General features: G+C 46.7%; 1 protein-coding gene across 1 annotated transcript; it reads left to right on the forward strand.

The window, feature by feature from the left end:
* The first annotated feature begins 6,757 nt into the window (after nt 1–6,757).
* Nucleotides 6,758–17,458, forward strand: LOC106613209 (frizzled-4). The gene is made up of 4 exons (XM_045724782.2): nt 6,758–7,452; nt 11,787–12,314; nt 13,398–13,543; nt 13,776–17,458. The coding sequence occupies exons 1-4, from the start codon at nt 7,186–7,188 to the stop codon at nt 14,437–14,439; spliced, it is 1,605 nt and encodes a 534-aa protein (XP_045580738.1). The 5' UTR covers nt 6,758–7,185; the 3' UTR covers nt 14,440–17,458.
* The last annotated feature ends 1,098 nt before the right edge of the window (nt 17,459–18,556 follow it).

The following is an 18,556-nucleotide window of genomic DNA, read 5'->3' on the forward strand; positions in this document are numbered from 1 at the left end:
GAATGAAAAGTATTATAATAAACATGACTTCAAATGTCATATTAAACAGCATATAAACACTCTAAATAGGTCAGGAGCCAGACAGGGAGACTAAGAAGGAACAGAAATGAATTATTTAGGCTATATTATTGCAATTATTTCAAGGCTAGAGCCTACAAAGAAATACATTGTGAAGCATTAGCGAGTGTGACACACTAGGCTGGTAGGGACATAAAGCCCTCAGCATTTAAACAACATTTCCTTGTATTAAATCATGATAGTCTATAAAGTGCTCATATAGGCTGTGACTTAATTAAAATGAAATAGAAAGTGACTGAAAAATGCCTTATTAGGTTCAGTGATTTAAATAGATTTTTAGAAACACCAGTTTGGCCAGAGTACACCATCATGCTTTCATGAGATGTGTCTTTTCAGATTCCACAATGATTCTTTAGTTGTGGACATTACATCACCACACTCCCTCTCTTGCTATTGGTCCTCATGTTTGTAAGTCATCTTGATTTAGCACCTGTGTGTTTTATCAGTGTCTTGATGAAAATATTTAGTGAACTCCATGACAGTAGCTAAAGGAAGGGGCTATAGCAGCACACAAGTAGACCACAAATGCATGATGGGACGGGCGCGCCCTGAGCTCGTGAAGTGAGTGCTACTGGAGTGAAATTGGAGCGGGGGAGAAGGCCGACGCTCCAGCCTTTGGGAATCTTGCTCTGCACTCCAGTCAAATTGGGTGCACTCCGCTTCTCGCTCCGCTCCTCGTTCCACTCACATACTCTGCCGGGGACACACTAGATATACCCTACAGAAAGGCATGCATTGAGGCACACACACTGAGGATAAATCACCATGTGAACAGGCCTGCAGAGACACATATTATGGGGTTACTTAGTTACAACACATTAAAAACGCTACAGTCAGAAGAGATCCAGCTGTCCTTTCAGAAGGTCAACAAGAGGAGAGGTCCATCTCGTTCTCCTCTGCTCTCTCTTAGTGTGTGTGTGTGTGTGTGTGTGTGTGTGTGTGTGTGTGTGTGTGTGTGTGTGTGTGTGTGTTTGACAGAGAGAGAGAGAGAGAGAGAGAGAGTGAGTGAGAGAGCTGAGAATGGGGTGGGGGGAGGGGGGGTCACATAGAGAAGCAATAAACTCCAAATGAAATAATATATTGACTATATCTCTTTAGGCTATTGTTCATCTGATGTGATTTTGTAAACTTGTTTTGTCATTTGTTTTATTTGCCAGTAATGATTGGGCTAAATAAATTGCCTACAGTAGCCTAGACTGAGTAGATACCACATGTAATTGACCAACGATAATAAGAAGGGTAGCCTAGGCCGACAGGCCTGGATCCTACATACTTCAGATCCTAGTCTGACTATATTAGCCTATCGTTCAGTTACTGCTAAAATATCACCTGCTCGGATTTCTGAGAAGGAATTCCTTGCTGCAGCGGACTCTTTCGTGCCACTGAGAGCCTCACGCTGCAGGTTGGAGAGGGGTTGACGCTCCAACGAGGCCGGATTTACTGCCGCAGACACCGGCCATCCATCAACGCTCTGCTCATTGTCACAATCATCGGGAGAACCAGACTCCCGAGTCCTGTCAGACTTCTGCCACCCCAGCACGGAAAGATGTTCTATAAACTCTGCATATGGCTGTGGATCTACTGTAACGTGCCGGCACAAGAGATAATACCACACTGATATGCTATGGAGGATTCACAAAATAACACAAACAAAATAAATAAGAATAAGAAATAATAAGAAATGGGAGCCAGTGCCCACTTCGCTCAGACAAAAACTGCTTTGACGTTGGAGAAAAAAGTTTAAATAATGCGTAAAACAGTGTGTGATACGCCAAAATTCATGACTCAATATAGGTAGACTTGTCAGGATTTGATAAATCTGAAAGACAATCTGTCATAAATTCTACAGTGTCAGTGTCTCATTCTGGAATGGTTTGCATTGGAGACAGGAAGAGAGAACAGGCTTCACTTTAATGATTTGGGAAATAAAACCTCATCCCATCACTTTCCCTATTGGTAGGAATAGAGTTCATTTCTAGGAAGGAGTGTATTTGATTGTGACCTCTCACTAACTTCCTTCTTTCCCTCTCCACTTATAGGCCTATATTCCGAGCCGTAACATGGTAGACAAGGGCCACTGTATCTGGTAGGAAAAACCATGAATAAAAAAGGTATTGACTTTACATTGACCTTAGATGCATGATGTATTACAATACGTGGTATGTATTTCTGTAATGAGGTGATGTGTAGGGCCAGGAGTTTTTCTTTAGAGCATACCCTGATGAGTAAAAACTCTAGGCCTTGTGATGAGGAGATAATAGGCCTCTGATGTCCTCCTTCCTTTCCTCTCCAGGCCACTGGGGGGTGGATAGACTTGTGCTTTTACCATACCTCTACCAGCTATCACAGAGTACACACAGGCTGTACTGTAGGTCTCCACCATACCTCTACCAGCTATCACAGAGTATACACAGGCTGTACTGTAGGTCTCCACCATACCTCTACCAGCTATCACAGAGTACACACAGGCTGTACTGTAGGTCTCCACCATACCTCTACCAGCTATCACAGAGTAAACACAGGCTGTACTGTAGGTCTCCACCATACCTCTACCAGCTTTCACAGAGTAAACACAGGCTGTACTGTAGGTCTCCACCATACCTCTACCAGCTATCACAGAGTACACACAGGCTGTACTGTAGGTCTCCACCATACCTCTACCAGCTATCACAGAGTACACACAGGCTGTACTGTAGGTCTCCACCATACCTCTACCAGCTATCACAGAGCACACACAGGCTGTACTGTAGGTCTCCACCATACCTCTACCAGCTATCACAGAGTATACACAGGCTGTACTGTAGGTCTCCACCGTACCTCTACCAGCTATCACAGAGCACACACAGGCTGTACTGTAGGTCTCCACCATACCTCTACCAGCTATCACAGAGCACACACAGGCTGTACTGTAGGTCTCCACCATACCTCTACCAGCTATCACAGAGTAAACACAGGCTCTACTGTAGGTCTCCACCATACCTCTACCAGATATCACAGAGTACACACAGGCTGTACTGTAGGTCTCCACCATACCTCTACCAGATATCACAGAGTACACACAGGCTGTACTGTAGGTCTCCACCATACCTCTACCAGCTATCACAGAGTAAACACAGGCTGTACTGTAGGTCTCCACCATACCTCTACCAGCTATCACAGAGCACACACAGGCTGTACTGTAGGTCTCCACCATACCTCTACCAGCTATCACAGAGCACACACAGGCTGTACTGTAGGTCTCCACCATACCTCTACCAGCTATCACAGAGTAAACACAGGCTGTACTGTAGGTCTCCACCATACCTCTACCAGCTTTCACAGAGTACACACAGGCTGTACTGTAGGTCTCCACCATACCTCTACCAGCTATCACAGAGTAAACACAGGCTGTACTGTAGGTCTCCACCATACCTCTACCAGCTATCACAGAGTACACACAGGCTGTACTGTAGGTCTCCACCGTACCTCTACCAGCTATCACAGAGCACACACAGGCTGTACTGTAGGTCTCCACCATACCTCTACCAGCTATCACAGAGTACACACAGGCTGTACTGTAGGTCTCCACCATACCTCTACCAGCTATCACAGAGTAAACACAGGCTGTACTGTAGGTCTCCACCATACCTCTACCAGCTATCACAGAGCACACACAGGCTGTACTGTAGGTCTCCACCATACCTCTACCAGCTATCACAGAGCACACACAGGCTGTACTGTAGGTCTCCACCATACCTCTACCAGCTATCACAGAGTACACACAGGCTGTGTGTGTATGTAGCATTCTGCCATGAAACACTGTATGCTGGTGGAGAGTGAGGGAGAGGAGTATGGGAAAGAGAACATGATAGAGAGAGGGACGGGTGAGGGTAGAGGGATGGACGGGTGAGGGTAGAGGGATGGACGGGTGAGGGTAGAGGGAGGGACGGGTGAGGGTAGAGGGATGGACGGGTGAGGGTAGAGGGATGGACGGAAGAGGGTAGAGGGATGGACGGAAGAGGGTAGAGGGATGGACGGGTGAGGGTAGAGGGATGGATGGGAGAGGGTAGAGGGATGGATGGGAGAGGGTAGGGGGATGGAGGGTAGAGGGAATGGATGGGAGAGGGTAGAGGGATGGATGGGAGAGGGTAGAGGGATGGATGGGAGAGGGTAGAGGGATGGATGGGAGAGGGTAAAGGGATGGATGGGAGAGGGTAGAGGGATGGATGGGAGAGGGTAGAGGGATGGATGGGTTAGGGTAGAGGGATGGATGGGAGAGGATAGAGGGATGGGTGGGTTAGGGTAGAGGGATGGATGGGAGAGGGTAGAGGGATGGATGGGAGAGGGTAGAGGGATGGATGGGAGAGGGTAGAGGGATGGGTGGGTTAGGGTAGAGGGATGGGTGGGTTAGGGTAGAGGGATGGATGGGAGAGGGTAGAGGGATGGGTGGGAGAGGGTAGAGGGATGGGTGGGTTAGGGTAGAGGGATGGATGGGAGAGGGTAGAGGGATGGATGGGAGAGGGTAGAGGGATGGATGGTAGAGGGATGGATGGGAGAGGGTAGAGGGATGGATGGGAGAGGGTAGAGGGATGGGTGGGAGAGGGTAGAGGGATGGGTGGGTTAGGGTAGAGGGATGGATGGGAGAGGGTAGAGGGATGGATGGGAGAGGGTAGAGGGATGGATGGTAGAGGGATGGATGGGAGAGGGTAGAGGGATGGATGGGAGAGGGTAGAGGGATGGATGGGAGAGGGTAGAAGGATGGATGGGAGAGGGTAGAGGGATGGATGGGAGAGGGTAGAGGGATGGATGGGAGAGGGTAGAGGGATGGGTGGGAGAGGGTAGAGGGATGGATGGGAGAGGGTAGAGGGATGGGTGGGTTAGGGTAGAGGGATGGATGGGAGAGGGTAGAGGGATGGATGGGAGAGGGTAGAGGGGATGGATGGGAGAGGGTAGAGGGATGGGTGGGTTAGGGTAGAGGGATGGATGGGAGAGGGTAGAGGGATGGGCGGGTTAGGGTAGAAAGAGAAGCCCCCTGAGCCCTTTCTTACGCTGCAGCAACGTAATGTGAACTAGCTAACTGCACCAGAAGGGAACCATCATCTGTGGACCCCAGTCTCTCTGAGCAGCCATTCCAACACACACACACACACACACACACACACACACACACACACACACACACACACACACACACACACACACACACACACACACACACACACACACACACACACACACACACACACACACTTGCCATTCCAAGGAGTTGGCATCCCTATTAATACCCTACTTCAAGGACTAAGGGATTGGGTAATGATTCATGAGATGCTATCGGGTGACTGATACACACCAGTGTCACTCCTTCTGTCTGCAGGGTAAACTGGATAGAAAAATAACCCCTTATACAACATGTGTCCTGGTAAATACAACGGTCCCATAGTAATAGAGTCTGTGTAATGTTAGGTAAACATGGGTATTATGTTTTAAACGTTTATGTTTTGTCAACTGGGAACAATAAATGCATCAGATGGCTTATTATTTTTATTATTATTTATTTTTTAATTTTTATATAATGATAGTGGTTGACTCTACTGTTGGCTTTGAGAAATGCAATTGTATGACCTCACACTCCAATTGACAGTTTATAATATATATATATATATATATATATATTATCTCCCTTCTGCACAATCACCTCAGCTTTTCCCACCAGCCACCATTCAGACACACACATTAACACACACAGCACCCTCCACCTCCACCACGCTGATAACCATCAGCTCCAAGGAGCTCGCGCCATTGTTTCACCCTCACGCTAATTACTCATGAGTTGACCTCGAGCGCACTGGCGGGCAGGGGGAGCGATCCATCATGTATGGCAGCGGGTGGAGGTCGTTTTATTACAACCAGTCAATTGTCACGTTAAATAACCCTGGACGGAATCGGTTTACGGAAAACCAAGTGGCCTTGAATTTGGGCGCACAGACAAAAGCAGCGCGCGGATCATGTTGTTCTTCTATTCTATTTGCTTCCTCTCCTGGTTGAATATATGAATACATGACCAGTAGGAGACAGGCAACTTTTCTTTAACCTACCGCTCACCACCCCTGTGTTTAGGATCGTAGGGCATACCCGGTCGACATCTCAACCAGCATCCGGGGCGTCCCCGGGGCGTCATCACACCAACGTAAACACACAAAGATAGAGAGACTAGGCATTCCAGAACAAACAGAAAAGACAACAACTTTTCTCTATGCCCGTCTTGAGCGGGATGGACAAACACAGCCTTTAGTCTGGATGTCCAATAGCCAAGCGGTATCCAATGCAGCAGTATTACTGTACATTACATCCATTATAATGTCATAAACACTTTAGCTGAAGAGTCGTCTGATTGGGATGTGAGCCTGTAGTGGAGATGCAGCATGTTTTTAAGACCATTTGTGATTTAAAAATACAAATAAAACTATCATGTTTCAGGGGCGAGACTGCCTTGTATTTCTAAAAATATGGCCAGTAAAAATATGACCCACAGCCGGAATAAATCCGCTCATGAGAAGAGGGCCACAGGCAACTTTCCTCACCTGAAACCCCGCCCTTCTGAGCGCTCTTCCGCCTGCTGATTGGCTTCTGAGACCTCTCCTGGCCGCTGGTTGGCTGTCCCTGGCGAAAGAGATGGAGAATTCGCTCTTTACGGAGTGGGGCGGAGGCGCGCGGACAGAACCCACCGAGACAGACCAGCAGCCTCTTACCACAGCGCAAAGACCTAACGGAGCTACTATACCGGGGAACCACAACGGACAGGGCTCCACGATGTCTCCGAGGTCTCGTGCGTGAAAAACCACAGAAGGAACTATCGAAACAGATACTGCAAAGCGAGGCAGGAGTTTAATTGCAAGGAAAATCTGGATATAACAGTTCATTTTATTATTGCTTTTGGATAAGTTGTTTCCAACTTCGCTTGACGGGTTGGAGTAGGTTACCAACTGTGCTTCCAGTGGAGGGTTTCATATTGGCGACCGCGCACTCTGAAGTGGACTAAAGTTTCCCCAGTACCCGGTGGACTACCCTACCAGGCAACGCCCGGAACCCGATCAATTGATAGCTTTGGAACTTTTCCTCCTCGTGACAATGGGTCGGGCTGTGGACGGTCTTGCGGCGGTAGCGCTCTCCCTCGCGCTGCTGTGTGTTCCAGGACACCTTGGTCTGGTGCGTGCGTTCGGCGAAGAGACAGAGGAGATGACGTGCGACCCGATACGCATCGCCATGTGCCAGGACCTGGGCTACAACGTCACCAAGATGCCCAACCTGGTGGGCAACGTCCTGCAGTCAGACGCCGAGCTCCAGCTTACCACCTTCACACCACTCATACAGTATGGCTGCTCCAGCCAACTGAAGGTACACACACACACACACACACACAGCTAAACCTAACAAACCTTATTTTACATTTCAGTCTTTTAGCAGACACTCTCATCCAGAGTGACTTTACAGGAGCAGTTGGGGTTAAGTGCCTTGCTCAAGGGCAGATCAACAGATTGTTCACCCTAGTCAGGGATTCGAACCAGCAACACTTCAGTTACTGACCTAATACTATTTAACCACTAGGTTACCTGCCATCCTAACTCCTAACCCCTACCCCTAATTGTAACCCTAAGCCTAAAATAACCTTTGTCATGAGAAATGTCCCCACAAGGGAGAATTTTCCTTTTTTACTGTCCTTGTGGGGACTTTGAGGGATTTCTGGTACCCACCAGGACAGTAATACAATACCCCCTCCCTGGCCAGACACACACACTCTCCCTCTCAATTCAATTCAAGGGGCTTTATTGGCATGGGAAACAAACATATGTTAACATTGCCAAAGCAAGTGAAGTAGATCATATACAAAAGTGAAATAAACAATCTCTCTCTAGCTGCTCCAGCCGACTAAAGGCACACACATGTTGGCGCTCAGGCTGGGTTGGGCTGTGTGTTGGAGCAGGCAGTGGAGAGAGGGAGACAGAGAGCACATGACAGAGTCACAGGGAGACCATCCATTCTTGGTTCAGCAGCACGGGGCAGTGATATAATATATATCTGAGGAGAGGAGAGGGCCAGGCAAGCCCCATAGGATAACAACAATACTGCCCTCAGTACTACTCTCTGTAAGGCCACTTGTCTGCCTGAACCACCACGAAGCTGGAAATTAAATCCATCCCATTTTGTCTTTCTCAAAAGGTTTTTATTGTCCTGACTGAAATGACCAATGAGTAGTTATTTGTGTGGTTCGATGGTAATGGCATGAATGGATCCAATTCTGTTGATAATTACTGTGGTTTACCACTCCATAGTCTGTAGACACAACAACCCACTGGCTACACTGTCTCTAAGAGCATCCCTTACCTTGACCATTGACATATATTAACATACATTCAGTCCATTACTCAAATTCTAATTTATTTAAGGGCTTTTGTGGTATTATTGTGGCATTGTAGTTGTCTGGATGATACAGGTTAGTTGTCTGGATGATACAGGTTAGTTGTCTGAATCTGGATGATACAGGTTAGTTGTCTGGATGATACAGGTTAGTTGTCTGGATGATACAGGTTAGTTGTCTGGATGATACAGGTTAGTTGTCTGGATGATACAGGTTAGTTGTCTGAATCTGGATGATACAGGTTAGTTGTCTGGATGATACAGGTTAGTTGTCTGGATGATACAGGTTAGTTGTCTGAATCTGGATGATACAGGTTAGTTGTCTGAATCTGGATGATACAGGTTAGTTGTCTGGATGATACAGGTTAGTTGTCTGAATCTGGATGATACAGGTTAGTTGTCTGGATGATACAGGTTAGTTGTCTGGATGATACAGGTTAGTTGTCTGAATCTGGATGATACAGGTTAGTTGTCTGGATGATATAGGTTAGTTGTCTGGATGATACAGGTTAGTTGTCTGGATGATACAGGTTAGTTGTCTGGATGATACAGGTTAGTTGTCTGGATGATACAGGTTAGTTGTCTGGATGATATAGGTTAGTTGTCTGGATGATACAGGTTAGTTGTCTGGATGATATAGGTTAGTTGTCTGGATGATACAGGTTAGTTGTCTGAATCTGGATGATACAGGTTAGTTGTCTGGATGATATAGGTTAGTTGTCTGGATGATATAGGTTAGTTGTCTGGATGATACAGGTTAGTTGTCTGGATGATACAGGTTAGTTATCTGGATGATACAGGTTAGTTATCTGGATGATACAGGTTAGTTGTCTGGATGATATAGGTTAGTTGTCTGGATGATACAGGTTAGTTGTCTGGATGATACAGGTTAGTTGTCTGGATGATACAGGTTAGTTGTCTGGATGATATAGGTTAGTTGTCTGGATGATACAGGTTAGTTGTCTGAATCTGGATGGTACAGGTTAGTTGTCTGGATGATACAGGTTAGTTGTCTGGATGATACAGGTTAGTTGTCTGAATGATACAGGTTAGTTGTCTGGATGATACAGGTTAGTTGTCTGAATCTGGATGGTACAGGTTAGTTGTCTGGATGATATAGGTTAGTTATCTGGATGATACAGGTTAGTTGTCTGGATGATACAGGTTAGTTGTCTGGATGATACAGGTTAGTTGTCTGGATGATATAGGTTAGTTGTCTGGTGATACAGGTTAGTTGTCTGGATGATACAGGTTAGTTGTCTGGATGATACAGGTTAGTTGTCTGAATCTGGATGATACAGGTTAGTTGTCTGGATGATACAGGTTAGTTGTCTGGATGATACAGGTTAGTTGTCTGGATGATATAGGTTAGTTGTCTGGATGATATAGGTTAGTTGTCTGGATGATACAGGTTAGTTGTCTGAATCGGGATGATACAGGTTAGTTGTCTGGATGATATAGGTTAGTTGTCTGGATGATATAGGTTAGTTGTCTGGATGATACAGGTTAGTTGTCTGGATGATATAGGTTAGTTGTCTGGATGATACAGGTTAGTTGTCTGGATGATACAGGTTAGTTGTCTGGATGATATAGGTTAGTTGTCTGGATGATACAGGTTAGTTGTCTGAATCTGGATGATACAGGTTAGTTGTCTGGATGATACAGGTTAGTTGTCTGAATCTGGATGATACAAGTTAGTTGTCTGGATGATACCGGTTAGTTGTCTGGATGATACAGGTTAGTTGTCTGGATGATACAGGTTAGTTATCTGGATGATACAGGTTAGTTGTCTGAATCTGGATGATACAGGTTAGTTGTCTGGATGATATAGGTTAGTTGTCTGGATGATACAGGTTAGTTATCTGGATGATACAGGTTAGTTGTCTGAATCTGGATGATACAGGTTAGTTGTCTGGATGATATAGGTTAGTTGTCTGGATGATATAGGTTAGTTGTCTGGATGATACAGGTTAGTTGTCTGGATGATACAGGTTAGTTGTCTGGATGATACAGGTTAGTTGTCTGGATGATACAGGTTAGTTGTCTGGATGATACAGGTTAGTTGTCTGAATCTGGATGATACAGGTTAGTTGTCTGGATGATACCGGTTAGTTGTCTGGATGATACAGGTTAGTTGTCTGGATGATACAGGTTAGTTATCTGGATGATACAGGTTAGTTGTCTGAATCTGGATGATACAGGTTAGTTGTCTGGATGATATAGGTTAGTTGTCTGGATGATACAGGTTAGTTATCTGGATGATACAGGTTAGTTGTCTGAATCTGGATGATACAGGTTAGTTGTCTGGATGATATAGGTTAGTTGTCTGGATGATATAGGTTAGTTGTCTGGATGATACAGGTTAGTTGTCTGGATGATACAGGTTAGTTGTCTGGATGATACAGGTTAGTTGTCTGGATGATACAGGTTAGTTGTCTGGATGATATAGGTTAGTTGTCTGAATCTGGATGATATAGGTTAGTTGTCCGTCTCTGGACTGACGGCCGTGAGAAGTCGTCATCCAACAGATTAGGCTCTTTCTACACACACACACACACACACACACACACACACACACACACACACACACACACACACACACACTGTGAACAGTGGCAGAACTCAGGTTACCTGCTGCGGAGGAAAACAAGCCTTCTCCAGTTCATCTAGTGATCAGAGAACAGTATCACAGCTCCAACAGAGAGAAACATCACTGATATCATCTCTCACAATGCTGCCCTGCGCTTCCCACGCCACACGGTAGCCCCCCCCCCCCACACACACACACACACTTAGCCCCGATACATTAACTTGTATAGATGGTGTGTTTATGGCTAGACAGTTATCCTTACTGAAGTGTGCTGACCAGAGAGTGAAAGTAGAGTTTGTCTCTCTCAGTTAAAGTTCCTCAGACCTTCACTCCCCGCAGGAGGCATTTTGCCTTTCGGTAGGCCGTCATTGTAAATCAGAATTTTGTTATATAAAAATAAACATCTCCATCACATTATCTGTATGACAATTAAATGAACTGTTTTTGTTGTAGCGGCTTTAATAATCATTTTAAAATTCACTAAAGGTTTCACCACAAACTTTTGTGATGGTTGCATGGTTTTCCTGACTAAGCCCTAAACGCAGTTCCTTTCATTTCCAGTTGTTGTCTGAAATTAGAATAGGAAGCAGACTAAGGACCATGATGCAACACAGGGAAAGCAGGCAGAGCAATGCACACAGAATCATCATAAATTATTTTAGAAATTCATTAAGTGTACATATGCAAAGATAACACCTCTCTCTCTCTCTCTCTCTCTCTCCAGTTCTTCCTGTGTGCGGTGTACGTGCCCATGTGTACAGACAAGGTTCCCATCCCCATCGGGCCGTGTGGCAGCATGTGTCTGTCTGTCAAGAGGAAGTGTCTGCCAGTCCTAGTAGAGTTTGGCTTCGTCTGGCCAGAGCTGCTGAACTGCAGCCTGTTTCCCCCTCAGAACGACCACAACCACATGTGTATGGAGGGTCCGGGGGACGAGGACGCCTCGTTCCACCCCGCCCGGCCCTTGCCCCCCCAGGAGGAGGAGTGCCAGGCCCTGGGGGCCGGGCCAGACCAGTATGCCTGGGTGAGGCGGAGCCACAGCTGTGCACTGCAGTGTGGGTATGACGCGGGGCTGTACCGGCGCGGGGCCAAGGTGTTTACAGACGTGTGGATGGCAGTGTGGGCAGTGTTGTGTTTCCTCTCTACCACCCTGACCGTCCTCACCTTCCTCCTGGACTCAACACGTTTCTCCTACCCCGAGAGACCCATCATCTTCCTCTCCATGTGCTCCAACCTCTACAGCGTGGCCTACCTGGTGAGGACATAGGACTTAGAGCAGGGGTAGGCAACACCGGTCCTGGAGTGTTGCAGGTGTGCTGAATTTAGGAAACCACTGACCTGATTATTTAGTTCTGTTGATCCGGTGTGGTGCCTAGTTTGAAGAAAATCCAGCAGTACCTGCTGGGCCACCCAGGAACAGGGTGGCCCACTCCTGACTTACATGATTAAAATCAGTTTAAAAGCCCTTGGCTGTTTCTCAATCATTTAAACTAGCCTCCTCTTCTCCATGATCACTAATATGAGAGGTGGAAGCAGTTTGTTGTAAAACTGTCCAGTCCTTTCAGCTACCAGTAGTGATGAGGAATGTAGATAATCAGTCAATCAAATGTATTTATAAAGCCCTTCTTACATCAGCTGATATCTCAAAGTGCTGTACAGAAACCCAGCCTAAAACCCCAAACAGCAAGCAATGCAGGTGTAGAAGCACGGTGGCTAGCAAAAACTCCCTAGGAAAAACTCCCTAGAAAGGCCAGAACCTAGGAAGAAACCTAGAGAGGAACCAGGCTATGAGGGGTGCCCAGTCCTCTTCTGGCTGTGCCGGGTGGAGATTATAACAGAACCTGGCCAAGATGTTCAAACGTTCATAGATGATCAGCAGGGTCAGATAATAATAATCACAGTGGTTGTAGAGGGTGGAACATGCTAGAGTATGTAGACCCACCCCTGGTCTCCTGGATGACCCCTGGTCTCCTGGATGACCCCTGGTCTCCTTGATGACCCTTGTCTCCTGGATGACCCTTGTCTCCTGGATGTCTCCTGGATGACCCCTGGTCTCCTGGATGACCCTTGTCTCCTGGATGACCCTTGTCTCCTGGATGTCTCCTGGATGACCCCTGGTCTCCTGGATGACCCTTGTCTCCTGGATGACCCTTGTCTCCTGGATGTCTCCTGGATGACCCCTGGTCTCCTGGATGACCCCTGGTCTCCTTGATGACCCTTGTCTCCTGGATGACCCTTGTCTCCTGGATGTCTCCTGGATGACCCCTGGTCTCCTGGATGACCCCTGGTCTCCTGGATGACCCTGGTCTAACCCCTGTGTCTGCCTGTCTCCCTGTAGGTGCGCCTGACTCTGGGTCGGGAGCGTGTATCCTGTGATCTGGAGGAGGCAGCAGTTCCTGTTCTGGTACAGGAGGGTTTAAAGAGTACCGGCTGTGCCATCGTCTTCCTCCTGCTCTATTTCTTTGGCATGGCCTCCTCACTGTGGTGGGCACACACACACACACAAACACACACACACACACATACACACACACACACACACACACACACACACACACACACACACACACACACACACACACACACACACACACACACACACACACACACACACACACAAACTGGTCAGAAGTATTACACTAAGGAATAGACTTGAATGAAACCGTTAGAATAGTGGACTCCCAGCTCTCTAACCCGTCTCTCTGCCTCCTCCCAGGTGGGTGATTCTGACTCTGACCTGGTTCCTGGCTGCAGGGTTAAAGTGGGGTCACGAGGCCATCGAGATGCACAGCTCCTACTTCCACATAGCAGCCTGGGCTATCCCCGCTGTCAAGACCATCGTCATCCTCATCATGCGACTAGTAGACGCTGATGACCTCACGGGGCTGTGCTACGTGGGTAACCTACAGCAGGAGGCCCTGACGGGCTTTGTGGTCGCCCCGCTCGCTGCATACCTCCTCATCGGGACACTGTTCATCTGCGCCGGCTTGGTGGCCCTGTTTAAGATCCGCTCCAACCTGCAGAAGGACGGGGCCAAGACGGACAAGCTGGAGCGTCTGATGGTGAAGATCGGGGTGTTCTCTGTGCTGTACATGGTACCTGCGTCCACCGTGATAGGCTGCTACCTCTACCAGCTGTCCCACTGGGGGGACTTCAGGGCCAGTGCCAGGGACTCTTACGTGGCAGCAGAGATGCTGAGGATCTTTATGTCTTTGCTGGTAGGCATCACGTCGGGCATGTGGATCTGGTCGGCCAAAACCCTCCATACCTGGAAACGGTGCTCTGCCCGGCTGTGGAGGGACGGCCGGGCAGGGAGGGGCAAGCGGGCACCGGGGGACAGCTGGATAAAACCTGGCAAGGGCAATGAAACAGTGGTGTGAGTAGAGAGAAAGAGAGAAAGGGGAAGTTAGGAACCAGGTAGCTTTATTAACCTGCCCCCAAACCCACTACTAGACCCACTAGCTGATGGAGAGAGCGAAAGAGAAGTACAAACAGATACATAGCACCCTAAGCAGACAGGTTTCCTACGCCCGCTTTGTCGGTGGTTCTCTCCCTCCTAGCAGACTAACCCACTGCCAGAGAAGACTGACCCTGTAGGGCTGATCTATAGAACCTTCTGACTTCAGAGAGTTGTTTTAAAGGTTGAATTTACACTGGAGAGTCATGGTCCAGATGATGTACAGATCTAAACTACAGCCACACTGAAATGCACTATGACTAGCTGATGTATCTTGGTTAACATGCCTTATGAGGAAGGGGAGGCTGGGCTGCCCAGCCAGCCACACTCTGGACGCTATAAAGCTATGCTACTGCAAAGGCACCTGGGATTTGTAGTGACTAGACTCTATGGTAGTGCAGCTAAGGCACTTGGGAAACGTAGGCCTGTGTCCTTTACCTCAGTCCTCAGCGAGCAGCACAGCTGACCTCCACACAGTCTTAACGAGGAAACAGACACTCAACTATGAACTCTGAACTTTAACCCTTGACCTTCTCCACTCACTCATGGAACCCTTAGGAATGGCAGTCAGTAATGAACCACTGTAAGGTTCTTTCTGTATTTTTTACCGGTGATAGAAGTACATGAAGGGTTATTATGACTAATGCTAGACAATCAACCCCCAAAATACATTATACAAAAGCTGTAATACACCAACACACACACACACACACACACACACACACACACACACACACACACACACACACACACACACACACACACACACACACACACACACACACACACACACACACACACAGGGAGTCAAACTCATACAGTCTGTACAGTTGCACCCTTGTGCAATTCACTGCCATAAAATCTGCTGCATCAGCTGAGTTATTATTGCATTAAGCTGCAACCATCAATAGACAGTCAACACAACACACACTGCAGAGAGACAGTCAAACACAGAGACAGCAGCGAGACAGTCAAACACATCACACACTGCAGCGAGACAGTCAAACACATCACACACTGCAGAGAGACAGTCAAACACAGAGACAGCAGCGAGACAGTCAAACACATCACACACTGCAGCGAGACAGTCAAACACATCACACACTGCAGAGAGACAGTCAAACACAGAGACAGCAGCGAGACAGTCAAACACAACACACACAGCAGAGAGACAGTCAAACACAGAGACACAGCAGAGAGACAGTCAAACACAGAGAGACAGAGGGATTCTACTGTGTTACTGCAACCTGTCTCTCTACTTTACTCTGTTACTGCAGCCTGTCTCTCTACTCTACTCTGTTACTGCAGCCTGTCTCTCTACTCTACTCTGTTACTGCAGCCTGTCTCTCTACTCTGTTACTGCAGCCTGTCTCTCTACTTTACTCTGTTACTGCAGCTTGTCTCTCTACTGTGTTACTGCAGCCTGTCTCTCTACTCTGTTACTGCAGCCTGTCTCTCTACTCTACTGTGTTACTGCAGCCTGTCTGTCTACTCTACTCTGTTACTGCAGCCTGTCTGTCTACTCTACTCTGTTACTGCAGCCTGTCTCTCTACTCTACTCTGTTACTGCAGCCTGTCTCTCTACTGTGTTACTGCAGCCTGTCTCTCTACTCTACTGTGTTACTGCAGCCTGTCTGTCTACTCTACTCTGTTACTGCAGCCTGTCTCTCTACTTTACTCTGTTACTGCAGCCTGTCTCTCTACTTTACTCTGTTACTGCAGCCTGTCTCTCTACTGTGTTACTGCAGCCTGTCTCTCTACTCTGTTACTGCAGCCTGTCTCTCTACTTTACTCTGTTACTGCAGCCTGTCTCTCTACTCTACTGTGTTACTGCAGCCTGTCTGTCTACTCTACTCTGTTACTGCAGCCTGTCTGTCTACTCTACTCTGTTACTGCAGCCTGTCTCTCTACTGTGTTACTGCAGCCTGTCTCCCTACTCTACTGTGTTACTGCAGCCTGTCTGTCTACTCTACTCTGTTACTGCAGCCTGTCTCTCTACTTTACTCTGTTACTGCAGCCTGTCTCTCTACTTTACTCTGTTACTGCAGCCTGTCTCTCTACTTTACTCTGTTACTGCAGCCTGTCTCTCTACTGTGTTACTGCAGCCTGTCTCTCTACTCTGTTACTGCAGCCTGTCTCTCTACTCTACTGTGTTACTGCAGCCTGTCTCTCTACTTTACTCTGTTACTGCAGCCTGTCTCTCTACTGTGTTACTGCAGCCTGTCTCTCTACTCTACTCTGTTACTGCAGCCTGTCTCTCTACTCTACTGTGTTACTGCAGCCTGTCTCTCTACTTTACTCTGTTACTGCAGCCTGTCTCTCTACTCTACTGTGTTACTGCAGCCTGTCTCTCTACTCTACTCTGTTACTGCAGCCTGTCTCTCTACTCTACTGTGTTACTGCAGCCTGTCTCTCTACTCTACTGTGTTACTGCAGCCTGTCTCTCTACTTTACTCTGTTACTGCAGCCTGTCTCTCTACTGTGTTACTGCAGCCTGTCTCTCTACTCTACTGTGTTACTGCAGCCTGTCTCTCTACTCTACTGTGTTACTGCAGCCTGTGTCTACTGTGTTGCCAGTCTATACCTGAATGTATAACACTCTGGTTAATAGGTTTCAAATGCAACCCTATCATTCCCCCTATAGTGATCAAGTCAAACACTATGAGGAATAGGGTGTGGTTTAGGAAGTGCCTTTTGAAGTGTGATTTTAACCTGTTAGTACCTAAGACCTTTGGGTACTGCCAACCCCACAACTCCGTGAAGTACTTTTAGAAAATGAACTATTTTGTAAAGAGAAACAGGTGTTTGATGTCTTTTAATGTATTATAAGAAATGCTAATTTATCTTTGTAAAAAAAAAAGTCTAAAACCTAAAAACATGTTTATTAAAAAAAATACTTTTGTATCAGAAGAAGGAAAAATAAAAACGTTTTGGTTTTGAAATGTGCTCTACTTGTATTTATTGCATTTGTGAATTAATGTTGGCCAATTAATACACAGATTATAACCTTTGTAATATATTATATCTGGATTTCATCAGTACTACATCAAGTCAAACTTGAAACTGGATTTAAAATAAACTCTAAAGTTCAGATTTCCAGGATAAAGGACAATGCGTGCATGACCTGATGCCCCATCCACTGCCATGAACGGCGTGGTTTGTTACTGTAGTGAACTGTCCAATGCTGCTCTCTAGAGCTTCAGCGCTGTAACTACACCCTACAGTCTGTCCTCTGTGAGACCAACTACAAATTCAGCCCTGTAACTACACCCTACAGTCTGTCCTCTGTGAGACCAACTACAAATTCAGCCCTGTAACTACACCCTACAGTCTGTCCTCTGTGAGACCAACTACAAATTCAGCCCTGTAACTACACCCTACAGTCTGTCCTCTGTGAGACCAACTACAAATTCAGCCCTGTAACTACATCCTACAGTCTGTCCTCTGTGAGACCAACGACAAACACAATTGGCCTGAAAGAAACACAATTTGGCGACAATCACATTCACTGACTCTAAACTGAAACATGTAACATTTCCACCTGCAACTATTGCCAAATGTAAATTACATACCAATTGTAGCAAAGAAATAGAAATCCACGAGAGTAAAACACCATATTTTTTTTTACCGCTGCATGACATTCCAAATGAACTTCGGCTGTTTGGCTACCGTTTGCTAGATTGACAACAAAAAACATTGTGCTGGCCAAAACATTATCAAAGCAAAACTTTATCACGTCCTTGCAACTGATGTTTAGTGGATTATGATCAGGTAAGAAGCAGTACTGAGCCATTTTATACACGTCTAAGCCGTATCTTAAAAAAAGAAATACATCAAAATAATAGCTGAAAGGCCTACAGTTTACTCACACATGCATCAACAACAAACCTGCATGATGATGATGAAGTATTTCAGGTGCAGCAACATACACCCCAGCTAGCACATTAGGTTCCTTGGAAGTTGTGGGAACATGCATGTTTGCTTTCCCATTGGTTCCCGGAACGAAGCCATACATTTCCTGACTTTGTTGTTGTTGTTGT

The sequence above is a fragment of the Salmo salar genome, chromosome 09 (genome assembly GCF_965601325.2).
Source record: "Salmo salar chromosome 09, fSalSal1, whole genome shotgun sequence".
Classification (NCBI taxonomy): domain Eukaryota; kingdom Metazoa; phylum Chordata; class Actinopteri; order Salmoniformes; family Salmonidae; genus Salmo; species Salmo salar.

What these genes read in the sequence shown, in the direction of transcription:
- LOC106613209 (XM_045724782.2), top strand. Translation starts at nt 7,186, where the DNA reads ATGGGTCGGGCTGTGGACGGTCTTGCGGCGGTAGCGCTCTCCCTCGCG. An exon ending in GCTGCTCCAGCCAACTGAAG is followed by an intron (nt 7,453 to 11,786) that starts GTACACACACAC and finishes CTCTCTCTCCAG; the next exon opens with TTCTTCCTGTGTGCGGTGTA. An exon ending in GGCATGGCCTCCTCACTGTG is followed by an intron (nt 13,544 to 13,775) that starts GTGGGCACACAC and finishes GCCTCCTCCCAG; the next exon opens with GTGGGTGATTCTGACTCTGA.